This window comes from Quercus robur, chromosome 11 (assembly GCF_932294415.1).
Source record: "Quercus robur chromosome 11, dhQueRobu3.1, whole genome shotgun sequence".
Classification (NCBI taxonomy): domain Eukaryota; kingdom Viridiplantae; phylum Streptophyta; class Magnoliopsida; order Fagales; family Fagaceae; genus Quercus; species Quercus robur.
In genome coordinates this window covers 55,860,771-55,877,813 of record NC_065544.1, presented here as the reverse complement: position 1 = coordinate 55,877,813, position 17,043 = coordinate 55,860,771, and the positions used below count along the sequence as shown (strand labels likewise).

At 34.9% G+C, this 17,043-nt stretch overlaps 2 protein-coding genes across 4 annotated transcripts; one reads left to right on the top strand and one right to left on the bottom strand.

Annotated features, from left to right (window-relative positions):
* The first annotated feature begins 1,415 nt into the window (after positions 1-1,415).
* Positions 1,416-4,572, top strand: LOC126707386 (probable protein phosphatase 2C 27). Of its 3 annotated transcripts, none has more exons than XM_050406999.1 (5): positions 1,416-1,587; positions 2,135-2,325; positions 2,423-2,617; positions 2,779-2,984; positions 3,852-4,572. In XM_050406999.1, exons 2-5 carry the CDS (start codon positions 2,200-2,202, stop codon positions 4,408-4,410), a joined length of 1,086 nt encoding a protein of 361 aa, XP_050262956.1. In that variant the 5' UTR covers positions 1,416-1,587; positions 2,135-2,199; the 3' UTR covers positions 4,411-4,572. The 3 variants fall into 3 exon arrangements, with proteins under 3 accessions (XP_050262956.1, XP_050262957.1, XP_050262955.1); XM_050407000.1 differs by having other exon boundaries at positions 1,427-1,592; XM_050406998.1 differs by having other exon boundaries at positions 1,431-1,587; positions 2,093-2,325.
* A 364-nt stretch (positions 4,573-4,936) lies between these two features.
* LOC126707385 (protein NUCLEOLAR COMPLEX ASSOCIATED 4) lies at positions 4,937-12,279 on the bottom strand. Its single transcript, XM_050406997.1, has 15 exons — positions 11,743-12,279; positions 11,124-11,216; positions 10,959-11,032; positions 10,440-10,501; positions 10,291-10,342; positions 10,079-10,179; positions 9,693-9,769; positions 9,423-9,524; positions 8,827-8,885; positions 8,541-8,715; positions 8,263-8,436; positions 7,008-7,119; positions 6,190-6,247; positions 5,954-6,059; positions 4,937-5,440 (listed from the first exon to the last, which is right to left on the bottom strand). Exons 1-15 carry the CDS (start codon positions 12,121-12,123, stop codon positions 5,237-5,239), a joined length of 1,830 nt encoding a protein of 609 aa, XP_050262954.1. The 5' UTR covers positions 12,124-12,279; the 3' UTR covers positions 4,937-5,236.
* Between the last annotated feature and the right edge of the window lie 4,764 nt (positions 12,280-17,043).

Below are 17,043 nucleotides of genomic sequence, written 5' to 3'. Positions count from 1 at the left end.
GATGGATAGATGGGGTTGGTGGCAGTAAATGCAATGGTGAGTTGAGAAGGTTGTATTATAATTTATACAATTATGCACAAAGTCTGGTGTGAGAGTGAGACCATATTTTCCATGACTCTCGAGCTACTCCTAATGATCAGTTTTACTTGGCTACTCTTTGCAACCGAAGGCACTTGTCAGCATTTGGTCCTCCCTGCATGCGTTTAATCGACACATAATACGCTTACGGCCACACCCAAACCTACATCCAATTCACAACATATATATTTGAATGTCAAGTTGTGAAGGAATTTTAGCACACTTACACATGGAACCACCATGAACCAATTACAAGGTGAGATTTGAATGCATACTTGGGTGTGCCCTTAGACTTTCTCCTTAATACTTCTATTTGATAAATAATAAGATAGGCATAATATGAATCTAGTTTTCCTTCCAATAGTATGAATTTTTTTGTCTATGAGTCTATCATGATTAGACAAGAATTAGCTCTAGTGCTTCAATGCATTGGAGTCGACATAATGCAAACACGTGATCATATCATGTCAACTCCGGTGCATTGAAACTAACCCTTACCAGTTACCATCATGGTTTAGGTTGTTGGTCTTAAGGGCCGAACTCCCCTAAGTTATAGGCCAAGGTCATAATGCCCCACGGAAAGGTTCATGTTACTTTTGTCTGTAAATAAGCAAGCATTAAAATACTAATGGGTTTTGGTAAAGACATTGTTGCCGTTTTGTAAAAAGTTGAATCTAGAGTCGTTTCCACTTGTGTTGAGGGTGACTCATCTCCAACATTAGATAAAGAATGAAATTACTACTTAGATCTTTTAGTAAAAGTTAAGACATGAATTTTACTTTTTTAAAGGAAAGTAAAGACATGAATTAGCTAGCTGTAGCTGTAGGGAACCTTTTATGTTGTATTAGATTAGATCCTCCTAACTTTGTTGCAAGTCAATTATTGATAAAGATCTTCATAAAAAAAAGATAATCGATAGATATGTATGGGTGTCAACTCAACTATTGAGACTTTTGTTTTGTAATTAAATTTCCATTAAAAACAAAAAATCTTAAACGGTGTTAGAAACGACGTTTCTGTGATAAGATTCAAAGCAAATAGCAGCTGCACACGTGCCCCCACCCTACACATCCAAATTCCAATGTGTCAACTACTGTCAACTACCTTTTACTCTTACCTATGAAAACTGTCCCCCACATCTGACCGTTTATTTCCACGTACAAACAATCCAACGGCCAGGATATCTGTCAGCCGCAATTGTTGAAAAAAACACTCACTCTTCCAAATCCTATCCAACTACGTAAACTCAACCCCCCCAATCCCACATAGCCACGTGCTCGGAAATCACAAAAGTACACAACTATGTCCTACACTTTCTTTAATTTCCAACCCCAATAACAGTGTCCTAGACTCCAAAAAGTCCTAGTCCCTAGTCCCCATTATCTCAAAGTTGAAAGCTTTGGAGCTTTATTTTTGTGCCTTTGTGGTTGTCACTTACTCCTCCTTTTTTTCATTCTTTCTTTCCTTCCAGGAATCAAGCATCATTTTAAAGAATTGTTCACCATAATTGTACGGCAAGTATAATGAGTTTATGATTATCTTATTCTTCATCTTCTATCTCCTGCACATATGAATCTTATTATATCTATAGTTGCCTAGTGTTTGATTTGTCAGTTTCTTCTGTTTTTAGGATTCGTATTGATTTGAAATTAGTGAATTTTGTGAAATTCGATATGGGTTGTGGATATTCTGATGTTTGTGATCTGGGTTTGTGACTATTCCTATGAATTTTTATTTACATGTTATTCTTTGGGGGAGAATATATCTTATTAAGCTTTTTTAGCTTGTAAGTCCATAACTTCAGCTCAACTTGGGTTGCACATGGTTGTAGTACTAGCAATTATGGTAGAGATGGGTTCAAAAGTTTCTTGGATTTTTCTACCTAGCTTTTTCCATATAAAGGAAAGAAATTAAAGCTACTTTGTACTCTTTTTCTTTCTCTTTCTTTCCTTCTACTAGCAATTGGTCATTTACCAATATAAACCTCAACTTGATTGGCTTGCTTTTGATTCAGATTGAATGGATGCAAGTTTTAAAATAAAAAAAATGGCTGCAGGGACTGAATACCAACCTCATCTTTCCATTTTAGAAGATGGTTGCAGAAAGGGGAATGTGACCTCAATGAGAAATGATAAATCTGAAACTGCAGAGAGCACAAAAGTAGTGCTCATGGGGAAACCTCCTCGGTACCTCCCACCAATAAGACACTGCATGAGCTCAACTCAGTTGGCTTCTACTGCTGAAGTGGTGAGAAAAACTATATTGCAGTGTTCATCTTCTTTTCATACTGAATTTGTATTATATGTAATGTATTGCATTTTGATTTGAGATCCATTTTGCTTAGGAATTGGATAGTGGGGTTGTTAGCACAGAGTCACCATCAGATGGTAATGCCATGTTTGTACCTGTTTTTCGTTCTGGAAGCTGTTCAGAGATTGGACCCAAACCTTATATGGAGGATGAGCACATATGTATCGATAATCTTTTTGAACATCTAGGTTCAACTGCACCCTTCCCTTCTCCTGGAGCTTTCTATGGGGTCTGTATTTTAATTGCTGGAATCATAGATTTAGAGTTTTAATTCTAGATTGCCGATACTTAAATTATAGATTGGTAAATAAGCAATAGACCAGTGGTGATTGCACAATTGCCATAGCATGCCATTGGCTATGTGATCTGATCATTACTGTCCTGCTGCAGGTGTTTGATGGCCATGGGGGTATAGATGCAGCTTTATTTGTGAGAGAGAACATTCTTCGATTTATATTGGAGGACTCTCATTTCCCCATTTGTGTGAACAAGGCCATTAAGAGTGCTTTTCTGAGAGCTGACCATGCTTTTGCTGATGCAGCTTCTCTTGATAGTTCCTCTGGCACCACTGCCTTGACTGCCCTTATTTTTGGAAGGTACTGTTTCTAGTCTGAACTTGCTATTTCTGTTCATTGTTTTAGAAAAATTAATTTCCTGAAATTCAGTATTGGATGAATTAAAATCTTACCACATAACTGAAAATGATTTTCCTATGATTGTTGGCCAGTATCTATGAAGTACATAATAATAGTATCTGCATTATCCTTCAGGCTTACGGTATCGTCAGAAATTATTCATGTCCACAGGAAATAATAATTGATCAATTGGCAATGAAGATATTATGCAGCCTATATGTGGAGGAAAATGATTAATGAAAATATGGACTCTGCAAATATAACAGTTACTTTTTACTCTTATCTTGTTCAGGTAATAACCATGCTTGGTTAACTGTGGAATAAAACTTCACTTGCCACTAAACTACTTTTGCTGTTTGGGGCCACCAATAATGTTTTCATCTCTGGATGTCTTCAATCTTCATTATGACTTTCTAGGTCCTGAAATCATGGTTGGGAACATGGGTATGTTATTTTGGGATTGGGTTGGCAAACACTACCGTCCATTTTAGGGACATGGTTATGGTATAACTTAGTAATAATGATCAAATGAGTGATACTAAGGATACTGCAAATTTTATTATGTAACTAATTGTTGAGAAGGCATCAATCATGCTTATTACCACACTAGTTGAAAAAAATTTGCATTAAAATCAGTAGTAGTTTTAGCGTCTTTCCTGTCAGTTTTCCTTATCAAATAAAGTTAAGATGAACGCTTGCTACATGAAGAGTTTTAACCACTCAATATAGGACAGTCTCTGGATGCAATGTCTGAAGAATTTAGCTATGATTATTTTGTGTCTCTAGGGATGAGGCCACTTATGTTTGACATATGATCTCTCCTTCCAGGATGATGCTAATTGCCAATGCAGGGGACTGTCGAGCTGTGTTGGGGAAACGTGGTAAGGCAGTAGAGCTGTCCAGAGACCATAAACCCGATAGCTTCTCTGAGAGACTAAGAATTGAGAAGCTTGGTGGTGTAGTATATGATGGATACCTTAATGGTCAATTATCAGTGGCTCGAGCTATTGGAGATTGGCACATGAAAGATCCCAAAGGCTCATCCAGTCCGTTGAGTGCAGAGCCAGAGCTTCAGGACATGGTACTGAATGAAGAAGATGAATTCCTTATACTAGGCTGTGATGGCCTATGGGATGTGATGAGCAGCCAGTGTGCAGTAACAATTGCAAGGAAAGAGTTAATGCTTCACAATGATCCGGAGAGATGCTCAAGGGAGCTGGTTAGGGAGGCACTCAAACGCAATACATGTGATAACCTGACTGTTGTTACTGTGTGTTTCTCCCCAGACCCACCACCTGCGCTTGAGATCCCGAAATTCCAATTCAAAAGGTGTATATCTGCAGAAAGTCTAGATCTTCTCCAAGATCTTCTGGACAGTAATATATGATTAGATTTGATGGATGCTTGATAGCAAATTTGAATGATAATACTATGAATAGCCAACCGTGGCATGCATTTGATCTTGCTCAAATGAAAACTTGAAATAGAACTTTTATTCTCCATGGGAGATTGGATGTCTTAGAGAAAGGAAACCTTGTTTCATTTTGAAGATTCATGTTACCCTTCGTATGAGGTCAAGACCTTTCATTTTTTAAGCTTCCCGTACCACCTCCCTGGATACCCACAAGACCATCGTAAGTTAAAAGCTAAATTTTGTCTAGGTATTGTACCTTAAATTTCCCTAGGTAAATTTAATAATAAGATTACACTAGTTAAGCTACATGGATGAATTTAATTGTCATTAGGTAAAGATAACATCATTTTTGTTTCATTGACTGTTGATCATCATTGCATTACCATGGTTAATTCAATTGGAAAACTTAAATTACAACATTTAAGGAACAGTACCTAAGGTGCAACAACAAAACATAACAATTAAATTCATGGTTTTGCACAAGATAACTTTCCAATGATGCACCTTAAAGAGAATATTTTATTTATCATTTGGTTTTTTGGTTTCATTTCAAAGAAATTGTAGTACACTTGTAAGGAACAAATAATTGGCAGCAGAGCAGAGCAAAACCTACTGACAAAATTACTAACCCATTGGCAAAAAGAAATACAAGCCTAACCCAAAGAGGAAAATGGAACTCGAATATAATGAACAACGTATACAAATGCACAGAAAACTGCATTTGGATCATGAATTATCTACTCGTTGTTCTGCATAACTATGATAATTGGTTACACATGCACAGAAAACTGCATTTGGATCATGAATTCTCTACTCGTTGTCGTTTTGCAGAACTATTATCACATTCATCGGATATATTAGTAATCTGTTTCTCATCATTGCCATCAATTGTTTCCTTGCCATCATGTTTAAAAGTCCAACCAGGAAAATCAGACTCTGAGAACAAAGAGGTGGGAGTAGCTTTGTAGAATGCCAGTGGAACCTGTTTTACCCTTCGCCTAATCTGCAATATTAAAGGAGAAGCTTTGAGGGAACTTAAAATGCATAAAAGAAAATGTTTTAGCATCCAAAATATTAACAAATACTTGACCGTACTGTGTCCTTGAATTATTTCACCGGAAAAAATAAGCTTTAACTAATTTAACAAACAGCTAATTTGAGCCAGCATTGAAGGTGACTAAAGGCATAGATTTGAAATATGGTACCACTGTGAAATATCCTAGTTGAGCGCACACAGAAAACTGTCTCCATGATGCAATTAAAGTTATCTCATTTAATTTTCCAGATAAGTAATACTGAAGCAACCCCATGTTAAGCTTCAAAGATAGCACTGTAAAAATGCATCTAGATAAGTATGGGCACATTGACAGGTACTCAACTACCAATCATGCTCCAATCAGGGTTAAAATAGTATTTCATTGTTAAATCCAGTCAATGGCATAAAAAGCATTTTTTTTCCTGATTAATGGAAAATTAATAAAAAAATTTCATGTATTGACAGACATGAGAACATTACCTCATCCCCAAAAATTGTTGCATATGAACCAGAACTGAAATCTTGAACTGTCATTTCAGTCGTTTTAGCTCTGACTGTCAAGTCATTCTCAAGTGATAAAACAAACCTAACACCATAAGGAAAAAATACATTACCAAATAGAATCAAGCATTTGTACATGCATTACAAAAATATATGTACATTTGAATATGTACATGCAAATGTAGGGGTGTGATAACAAGGATCAAAGCATGTACCTTGAGACAGCAGGGCAGTAGTGGTGACGGAGGGTATCAATCTCCCAAAGGGAACTTTCTGTTCCAAAAATGTTCATCAATATGTAAAGTTACGATAGAAAGTAATTGCACCACTCAGAGTGAGCAAATATATTAACGAATGAAATCAAGCAATGTAAACTGGAGAGAAGACATGGAGGATCCGTGTGATGTTCACATTCATTGCTTACATGATACAGGGATCACACTAATTTATATCTATTAAAACAGGATGCCTTCTTAGGTCATCAAACCTGACAGTACTAAGGAACTAAAGAAGAAAAAAAGAGAGTTTAGGCTTCCAAGCCAAACAAACAAAAAAGTACAGAAGTCATGAACTATACTTTTGAGTGGTTATACTTAGTGAGCCTAGTTGCATCAAGAAGATCAATCCAGCCTCAAAGCTAAACAACATAAACCATAGAGGTCAATTGTATTATAATGTTGAACCAAAACATCTTAAATGTGAAAATAAAAGTCCAAATACATACGATCCCTTTTCATCCCAGTTTAATGGCTCTACAAGTTTTCCAAAACATAAGAGTGTGCAACTAAGCCTAATAAAATTCAACCTATGCAATAATTGGGAGCATCATAGTTAATTTGTACCAATCTGCAAGCACTCAAGCTCTGTATTCTTCATCTATGGGTAAGTAAGATAATAGAAAACAAAAGTGCATGCAGAGTGATGTGATGGATAAACTCATAATAATGCATTTCACAACTACTTTGGGTTGGCTAAGGGTAGTAAATTAGCCAAAATGAGAGAGGAATAGAAAAAGATTCAAGAAGATACTTACTCATGGCCTTGGACTTTATAGGATTACTTTCCTCATTGTCAAAATGATCAATGCCTAGTTTCCTGCTGGACATATCTGCATCTGTTTCTTTTGCGGTTTCCTCTTGAACTTCCTGCACAAACTTCTAATTTAGCCCTTCTTACAGAATGCATGAAAGGTAAAAAAAAAAATATTTCAACCATTGGAAAGAGTTATTAGTTGAACTTAAAAATTTGATATTTAAAGAATTAGTGGAAACAGGGTCAAAACCATTCATTCACCAAAGTTTAGAAAGTAAAAATCTGAGTGGCCAAATCTAATTTGGTGAACCTTAAGTGCTTTTTCTCCATTGGATTGAACATACTGGAAACCAACCAATCTAGCGTTACTAAACTGACAGCTATTAATTACTGAACACACAACCAGAACATAATAGGACTCCAAGAAAAAGTTTGCCATTTCCATTCATAGTTCAGAATTGTAAACAGATAAAGCTTCATATGCAGCACGATGCAGTGCCCAAAACTCCTGCTAAAAGAGTAACTCTCACTCTTTCCTCTGTTTGACTTCTAATCATCCATATATTTCATTTCGTACATTAAATTTGATCCTTTTACTGTTGATACCAAAGCGTATTTTTCATAACTAACATTAATTTTAGCAACTCTTGTCAACTTCATGGACAAAAGCTACAACTTTAGCAGCAAAATGCATCATGGAGCTGCAAACACCCATGCCAAGTCTTCAATTAATAATTGCAAAAACATAGTGGGGGCCAATAATATTTTTTTTGATAAATAACATAAGAATATTATTAATAATAGAAGTGGGGGCCAATAATATGACTTGGTCTAATTGTATCATTGAAGTATGTGCTGCACCTCTAAATTTTCTTGTACTACCAATCACACAATCAGGTGGCAACTTTATCATTATACTACGTAGAAAACCTTGATATTCTAAAACCCAGCATATTTTCCTCCATACCACAATTATAAAGCCTATCTAACATACTGGTATTTACCATGTGGAAACCAATCTATTTAACTCCAATTTTTATGTTATGTTATTCTGCATTAGGCAACAAACAGAGAAAAAGTTTCAAGAAACAAGCAAAGGAGATGCAATTTATGCAATGCACAATATAGAATCTACCTACAATCCCACTCATAATAATAAACCCAGTGAGCCCCACTTGCACCAAAGTCAAATGGATCATGGGGAAATTGAACCAAAAAAATATAATTGAAAGTAAATAGTAAGATTGTATTGCTACCCGGTGCACCAAACAGTTGATTGAAGGATGTCTTCGTAAAAGATTGTGAATCAGAGCTATAATAACCAATGCTCCTGAAGCAGGAACTGAAAGCGACAGCCGACTCAATTTCTTAGCAAAAGCAGCTGCCAAATATGCCGGGAGAAGTGTAGACTTTAAGCAAGAATCAAGAAGCTACAGAAAATACATTGCATTCACTTAGAAAATAAGAAATTGCTCAAGAAGAGCCTAAATTCCAACACTAAAGCATAAAGTGTAAAGATGAACTATGTAGTTACCTGGAAAAATTTTGCCCGATGTTTTGCCATGAAGATAGAAGGGACCAATAAAGCATAAAGCTTTTCATAAAAGTTAGGGTACTCTAAACCATACTGTGTCATGAGGATGAAGAGACTGCTAAGAGCCATGACACTGACAACACCACCAATGTCATATGATCTTGTCAAAAAATCACTGCACATTGTCAGGGAGTAAATTAGACACAAGTTCAACATTCAAAAGAGAAAAAGACGCAAGATGTAAAATATGAAACAATACGAAATCTACTAAGTATGTAAATTTTACCATAACATTATAGGATTAGACAGATAAGGAATGACGGCCTGGTGAAGAGTCACAAGAACCTGAACGTGAGAAAATAATGGAACACCTTAAGATAAAAAGAACAGCAAAAACAAATAATAAACATGCTGAGAGAGAGAGAGACTACAATTACCAAAAACCAATCAAATTGGTGCTAATATTAAGAATGAAGAACTCAACTCATAAATTATTGTTTTATATATATAAACATAAATCATGCACCCATATGAGATTTAAACCATTACCTTACCTTCCACCACTTTTGGGGGCAGAAGATACCATTTGGTTCAAATGCAATTGGTGTGAGAATGAAAATTATATCCATCACAAGTTGTACAAAAAAAGATATTGGCTTAAGATTATTAGGGGGAAAAGAAAAAAGTTACAAAAATGACAAGAGAGCCTATTAGGATCTGAGGATCCAAGTTTGATTGCCAGGGCATTTGTTTTAATTCTAACCTCAAGACTAGCCATAACAAATAAGACAACTTCATTTCCATGCATTTTGACATTTAATAGATTATGCCTAAGAGCACAATATGCTGTTTCTAACATAGTATGAAAAGTTTGAGGCTTACCTCCTTGTATACATCAAGTGGAAGCTGTAACCTAAGAAATGAAATCCATGCTTTTGTAAATTTTAATTTCATCTTTTTGGCAATTTTGGCAGCAGACAACACCTAAACACAAATACACAATATCAAAAAGAAATATACGAAAGAATATCAGTGGACATTATCCATTTAAGCATAATAATACAATGGAGTTTATAAATGAAAAATAAGAACTAATTTAACCAATAGTACAAACATTAAAGAGCCTGCACAAGTAAAACAATAGCAATTTACATTATTCTTGTTCTTCTCAGTATGGAGCTGTTTATCTTCTGCCTTTGGATTCCCAGAGAGCTCTTTACTATCACCTCCTTTAGATAAGAATCTTAATCAGTAAAGAAACAAGCAAAATTAAAGCTTAATTGAGCCCAAATAACAAAAGTTGTACAGTAATTAAAATTATGTATTTCCATCTTCTATGTTCGCCAGGCAGTTAGCATTAATGTCGGATAATAATCATGTAGGTGCAACTGAATAAAGGCCATATAAAGGACAGACTAGATTGATACATACTAGTCATGAATACATATATATACAAACTAAAGGAGTTACAACACCATATATTGGAAGAAAACTGAAAAGGAAATGATAAGCTCCAAGAGTAACCAGCAAGCAATCACCTGATCTGCTCCACATCTCGAAATCTGATTTTTCATCTGAGCCTTCAAGTGGGGGGATGTGCAATATAACATAATGTATATTGTGAATAAAAATCTCCAAGCTGCAAGAAAAGTAAACTTCTTTTACATAAATTCAACAGCTATCATCTAGATCCTGATAAAGAAGAGCACAGGTAAGGGGAGGAAGTAACAACTACATGAAAAATACCTACCTAGATTTTGAATGACTCTCATCGTTGCTGTCTGCATTCACATCTCCGTGATCTGATGAGGAAAATCAATAAAATGTTCTTACGTGTATACCCAAAAAATAAAAGAGTTAGCAGAAAAGTTTCAATGTGGTGCATAGCAGGAAAAGTACCAGAAATGTCTTTTTCCTCCAAAGTTCTAGCAAGTTTTTCCAGACTAATGTAGGTAAAATAACTGCAAGTGAAAAATAATAATTCAAAAAAAATTATTTCAACAGAAAAAAATTAAAAACAGAAGATAACATTTAAGTTAACTACAATTTTAAGATACCAGAAGCAAGCAATCGAAGTGAAACCTGAAAGAACCATATAGACACAACAGAGACTACATCTATCCTGTCCTACTGTGAATACTAAGTAACAACATGTCAACATACCACATTATCATCCAAAAGCAAAATTCACAAACGTTGGTATGTAAGAAAGTGATCATACCATACATCAATGTACTTGAAGTATTTTGACACAAATCAAGTCTACTATAAAATTAACATACACCATGACATAGACACAGCAGAGATTACATCTTTCCTGTCCTACTGAGAACGCTAAGTAACAACATACTACAGTAACTACACCATCATCTAAAACTGAAATTCACAAACATTGGCAGTGTAAGAAAGTGATCATACCGTACATCAATGTACTTGAAGTACTTCGACACAAGCAAGTCTACAACGAAATTAAGCGGCACCGTGGAGTGAACCTGCAACAGAAATGTCCATCCACATCACTAAGCGATGTAACAAATAATAACAAAATAAAATATAAAAACCTCAGAAATTGTCCAAACTTACAATAGCATGTAAAAGCCTGTGGTATATAGCAGAGTGAAACCTCCCACCATTTGCAACTTTCACAAACTCCATCATCGTATCCAACACAACCTCCTATTCAAATTACCCCAAAAAAAAACCCCAAATTAGACGAACGCACAATCAAAATAAACAAGAGTAAATTATACTTTTGGGGCATGAAATTTGGTGAAGCCTCAACTTTCGTCACTCAAATTTAAATTTAAAAAAGTCCGGATTTTGACCCTAAAATTTCAAAAAAATGAACAATTCAGTCCCAATAGAACCAAAAATTGTTAATTTTTTAAAATTTTGGAGACCCAATTCGAACTTTTTAAAGTTGAATGACCAACAATCAAACTTAGAAGCATAATTTAACCAAATAAACAAACAAACAAAGTCTAAGAACACTATATTTTTCATAATTGACATGCCCTGTAGTGATTGACAGATAATAAAAGTCGTGTAAGTGGTGAACCAAATTGGAAGTGACTCGTCACTCCAATCACAACAAATCATGTCAGCAGTTACGAAAAAGAGAATTAAAAATTGCGAAAAAATATTGTGTCCCTGGCAATACTTCAATAATAAAGAAACAATTTACAAAGAAAAAGAAACAGACTTTGAGGGTTTCGTCGGCGAGAGGAGAAGCGGCGAAGTCGATGAGGGAATTGACGAAGATATCGAACTTGGAACGGACCCAAGTGTTGTAGATAAGTTCAGGGTCGTCATCGCGGTGGTTGATGGAAGAAGGCTTGGAAGAAGGGAGGTCGGAGAGGATGGGAGCGAAGAAGGAGTGGAGAGAGAGGAGGGATTCGAGAGCGTGTGGAGGAGGCGAGGTCGGAGACATGTGGGAGAGGAGGATAGGGAGGTTGTTGATGTGAGCTCGAGATGAGAGCAGCTGGTGCCCTAGGGTTTTCAGCTCTGACAGAGAGAGTCTCTCTTTCGATTTCGATTTCGATTTTGATTTGTTCTTTGCGTTTTTTGAAGCAATGGAAGCCATAGCTGAACTCTCTGTGTTTCTCTCTGGTTAGGGTTTTTGGAGGAAGTAGAAAAAGAAACAGGGTTTAAGGGGGAGGGTCTGTTTGGATGCGCGGGGTTTTTTATTCTCCTGTCACGAATGGGAATGTGACTGAATTAGTACATGGAAGATGGAACTTGGAAGTTGGAACAATACGATCTTCTTCTTCTTTTTTTTCTTTATTAGGTTCCATATATATATAAATATATATATATATATATATTTATTTATTTATTTATTTATTTAATTTGGGATAATTTCATATTACCTTCTTGTGGTTTGACTTGATTTCATATTGCCTACATGACATTTGAAAATTATTATTTTACTCAAATGAAATTAGTGATGTTCGGTAGCCTGTAACCCACTTCATTATTCTCCATTAGAAAAACACTATTAAGTGTCTTTCCCTCTTCTCTCTATTTCTCTCTTCTCCCTCTCTCCCTCTTCTCTCTATTCTCTTTGTTTCTCTCTCATTTATTTCTTCTCGTTTGAATTGGTGGCTTGGTTTTGGTGGTTGGTCTCGGTGATAGTGGGTTTCGCTGATGGTGAGTTTTGGTGATGTGGGTTTCAATGATGGTAGGTTTTAGTGGTGGTTGGATTTAGGGGTGGCGATTTGGTGGTTGCTAGGTTGGGTTTCAGTGGTGGAGCTGAATCGATGGCTGGGTTTAGGTGGTGGGTCTCTGTGATGGATTTCAATGATGGGTTTCATTGGTGAGTTGATTTCAGGGGTGGCAATTCGGCGATTTCTAGGTTGGGTTTCAATGGTGATCATTTGGGTGTTGGCTGGGTTTTACGGTGGAGATTAGGTTTAGGGTTCAATTCTGTCTCTTCTTCTTTGATCATTTGGGTTTCAGTTCAGATTGGGGTTGGGGTTGAATCAGTTGGGTTGAATTGGTTGGGGCTTGTGTTGAATCGGTTGTAGGCAAGGCTGTGGTGCGGTGGGTATTCCAAATTGGTTGCAAGTGATGGGTATTTTAGCTATGATGAGTTCTATGCGTTCGGATTTGGCTGGGTTTGGATTTGGGATTTCTATTTGGTGTTCCAATGGTGGTTTGAGTTTTGGTTTGGTGTTTCAATGGTGTTTAAGAGGTGATGGTCATGGTGGTGGTGGTGGTGTTGTTTGGTTGGTTTGGTGTTTCTAGGTGGTTGGTTCAGTGATGCTGGTGATTCTCAGTGTGAGTTTGGTTGTTGAGGATAGAGACAGAGATGAGAGAGAAATCAATAGTTTTTTATAGTATTTGTTTTGTAGTTTATATTATTTTATTGAGTTATATGTAAAAATAAAAACTGAATTGTAGAGTGAGTTGTAAAAAGGGATGGTAAAATAGATAAAGTAGATTTTTAGAATGTAAAATAGAATTTTTTTTTGCATCCTCGAATGCTAGTGCTCTAAATGGTAATGGGTAAATGATTTGTTTCAATCAAACTAATGAAAGAAATCCAACAAAGAACTAAAAGATGAAATCTTTTTACCTTAATATTCGGCAAGCATGTAACCCATACAAACACATTAAAATTAAACACAAATTTTATTATAAAAGTATAAACTATTAGTCAAATTATTAAAAAAAATATGATGTAACACATGTATACTTATAGATACATTTAAAATTAAACACAATTTTTATCATAAAAATATAAATAATTAGTCAAATTTTTTTTTAAAAGTAAACGTAATTAGTCACATATTAAAATTCTTACCTAAATTTAATACTACTTATGGTGATCTTTGTTGTGTGGTGATTTTTATTGAGTATATGTGTGTGTGTGTGTGTGTGTGTGGTTGGTTTTTTTTTTTTTTTTTTTTTAGTTCATTAATATTAGATCCTTAGTATTTTGCACTCATTAACTCACTTGGTACAAAGATTAAAAAACTTTTTTTTTTGAGAAACAAGATTATAAAACTTAAGTGGGCACATAGCACAAACTTAAGTGTCTAATTATGGTGTGGTCCTCACATAAATTTAGATACATGGCACAAAATTGGATTCTAATTGAACTTTCTCTAAACTTTACATATATATATATAAAGAGAGAGAGAGAGAGAGAGAGAGAGAGAGACAGAGAGAGAGAGAGAGACAGAGAGAGAGAGACTACAAATGCTATGTTAATTGCATCTGGTGCACCTTTACATTTTTGGGGTGAAGCTATTTTAACTGCATGTCATGTTTTGAATAGAGTGCCACATAAAAAGTCACATACCGCACCTTTTGATATGTGGAAAGGATATAAGCCAAATTTGGGATATTTGAGAGTATGAGATTGTCTTGCTTATGTAAGGATTACTGACCCTAAAATTACCTAAATTAGGTATAAAAGCTACTACCTGTACTTTTCTTGGTTATGCGATTAATAGTGCAGTCTATAGATTTTTTGATCTTGAAAACAAAATAATTTTTGAATCTGGTGATGCAATTTTTCATAAAGAAAAATTTCCTTTTATATTGAAAAATAGTAGGGGTGAAGAAAATATTTTATCACAACCTAGTTAATCTACTTCTCATTTACAAAATCAAGAAAATTTTGAAATGGGACCTAGAAGGACTAAAAGAGCTAGAGTTGAAAAGGATTTTTTTCCTAATTATTATGTTTTTAACATTGAGGAAAATCCCCAAAATTTAAAAGAGGTTTTAACATCACCTAATGCTATATTTTGGAAAAAGGCTGTAAATGATGAGATGGAATCTCTAATTTCTAATAGAACTTGGAAATTAGTAGATCTTCCACCAGGTTATAAGACTATAGGTTGTAAATGGGTCTTTAGAAAAAAGTTGAAACCGGATGGATCAATAGATAAGTTTAAAGCTAGACTTGTTGCAAAAGGCTTTAAACAAAAAGTTGATCTTGATTTCTTTGATACTTTTTCTCTGGTAACAAGAATTACATCTATTAGATTGTTAATTACTATTGCTACAATTTTTGATTTGAAAATTCATCAAATGGATGTAAGAACTGCTTTTCTAAATAGGGACCTAGAGGAAGAGATTTATATGGATTAACCCAAAGACTTTGTAGAGTTTGGACTAGAAAGCAAGGTATGTAAGCTAACTAAATCCCTATATGGCTTAAAACAAGCACCTAGGCAGTGGCATGAAAAGTTTGATTCTTGCATGATTGAGAATGGTTATAAATCAAATGAATGTGATAAATGTATTTATTCTAAATCATGGAATAATTTACATGTTATTATTAGCCTCTATGTGGATGATATGTTGATTTTTGACTCAAATATGCATGTTATATATGAGACAAAAAATATGCTTAAAAACCATTTTGATATAAAAGATCTTGGTGAGGCTAATTTTATTTTTGGCATGAAAATTACAAAAACATGTGATGGAATATTTCTTGATCAATCCCATTATGTTGAGAAAATATTGAGAAAATATAATTTTCATGATCACAAAAGTGTAGCTACTCCTTTTGATTCTAGTGTTCATTTATTTCCTGTGAACAATGTTGATGAGATTTTTAATCAAAAGGATTATGCTAGCATCATTGGTAGTTTGCATTATGTTACTGACTGTACTAAACCTGACACTGCATATGCAGTAGGAGTGCTTAACAGATTTACTAGCAAGCCTAGTAAAGATCATTGGCTAGCTATTGAGCGAGTCATAAGATATATAATTGGTACCAAAAGCTATGGCTTATTTTATAAAAAATACCCTGCTGTAATTGAAGCTTTTAGTGATGCCGATTGAAATACTTTGTTAGGTGACTCTCTTTTTACCACTGGTTATATTTTTACCTTAGGTAGTGGTGCTATTTGTTGGAAATCTAAAAAGCAAATAATAATTGCTAATTCAACAATAAAAGCTGAATTAATAGCATTAGCTTTTGCTAGTGAAGAGGCAAATTGACTTAGAGACTTGTTATATGAAATTCCACTTTGAGAAAAGCCAATTCCACTTATATTAATTCATTGTGATAACACTGTTGCAATTGGTAGAGCTAAAAACCGTTACTACAACGGTAAATCTAGACCTATAAGAAGAAAGCACAGTACCGTGCGATCTTATTTGAGTAGTAGCATCATAACCGTTGATTATATTGAATCTAACGGTAATCTTTCAGATCCATTTACCAAGGCATCGGTAAAAGATAGAGTCTAGAATACATCAAATGGGATGGAACTAAAGTCCATAGAATCATGAGCCATGTGTGAGGATACCCAACCCAAGGACCAGAGATCCTGAGAATTAGGTTCAATGGGAAAAACAAATCATACGATGGTCGTAAGAAATGCACTATTTATTTTGTAAATAATTTTTTGATTTTTCATCCCTATGATATAAGTGCATTTATCCTATAATGTGAAGAGATTGAGTAAAAAACTCTTAATGAAATTTGTAGCTCGTATGAGTGGGGTGTCAAAATTATAGGAGCACCCTTGACAAAATTTCACCTATGTGAGTGTGGGGGTGGGGCCGCTTCCTATGAGATTTGGACTTAATCTCAAATACACTTATGAAACTGGAATCAACACACGGCCATAAAATGCTAGCTATAAAAGTTCATGTCAACACCTGGGTTGTTATGTGTAACCAGTGACACTTAATTTCCCTAAAACAGTCCTAGTTTAAGTCGAAGACTACTACGACTCTGGAGTTGAGATCGCTGTTTTACTAAGTGAAGGTTCAATGTAGAGCACACCTTCATGATGCATAGTGACCCGTCTTTACTTGGTAATCTCTCTTTAACTAAAAATTTTAATATTAAAATGAGTGGGGGATTGTTGGAGCATTTTAATATTAATTAATTAAAATAGATAAATATTACAACATAAATGTTAAGATGTGAGAGTGAATATGAAAAATAAAGAGTTAGTGAAAATATTTAATCTCACATTGAAAAGAAAAGAGACTATTTTATTCTTTTTAATTGTGATGATTAATG

What these genes read in the sequence shown, in the direction of transcription:
- LOC126707386 (XM_050406998.1), top strand. Translation starts at nt 2,098, where the DNA reads ATGGATGCAAGTTTTAAAATAAAAAAAATGGCTGCAGGGACTGAATAC. An exon ending in CTCCTGGAGCTTTCTATGGG is followed by an intron (nt 2,618 to 2,778) that starts GTCTGTATTTTA and finishes GTCCTGCTGCAG; the next exon opens with GTGTTTGATGGCCATGGGGG. An exon ending in ACTGCCCTTATTTTTGGAAG is followed by an intron (nt 2,985 to 3,851) that starts GTACTGTTTCTA and finishes CTCTCCTTCCAG; the next exon opens with GATGATGCTAATTGCCAATG.
- LOC126707385 (XM_050406997.1), bottom strand. Translation starts at nt 12,123, where the DNA reads ATGGCTTCCATTGCTTCAAAAAACGCAAAGAACAAATCAAAATCGAAA. An exon ending in GGAGGAAAAAGACATTTCTG is followed by an intron (nt 10,343 to 10,439) that starts GTACTTTTCCTG and finishes TTTCCTCATCAG; the next exon opens with ATCACGGAGATGTGAATGCA. An exon ending in TCAACTGTTTGGTGCACCGG is followed by an intron (nt 7,120 to 8,262) that starts GTAGCAATACAA and finishes AAGTTTGTGCAG; the next exon opens with GAAGTTCAAGAGGAAACCGC.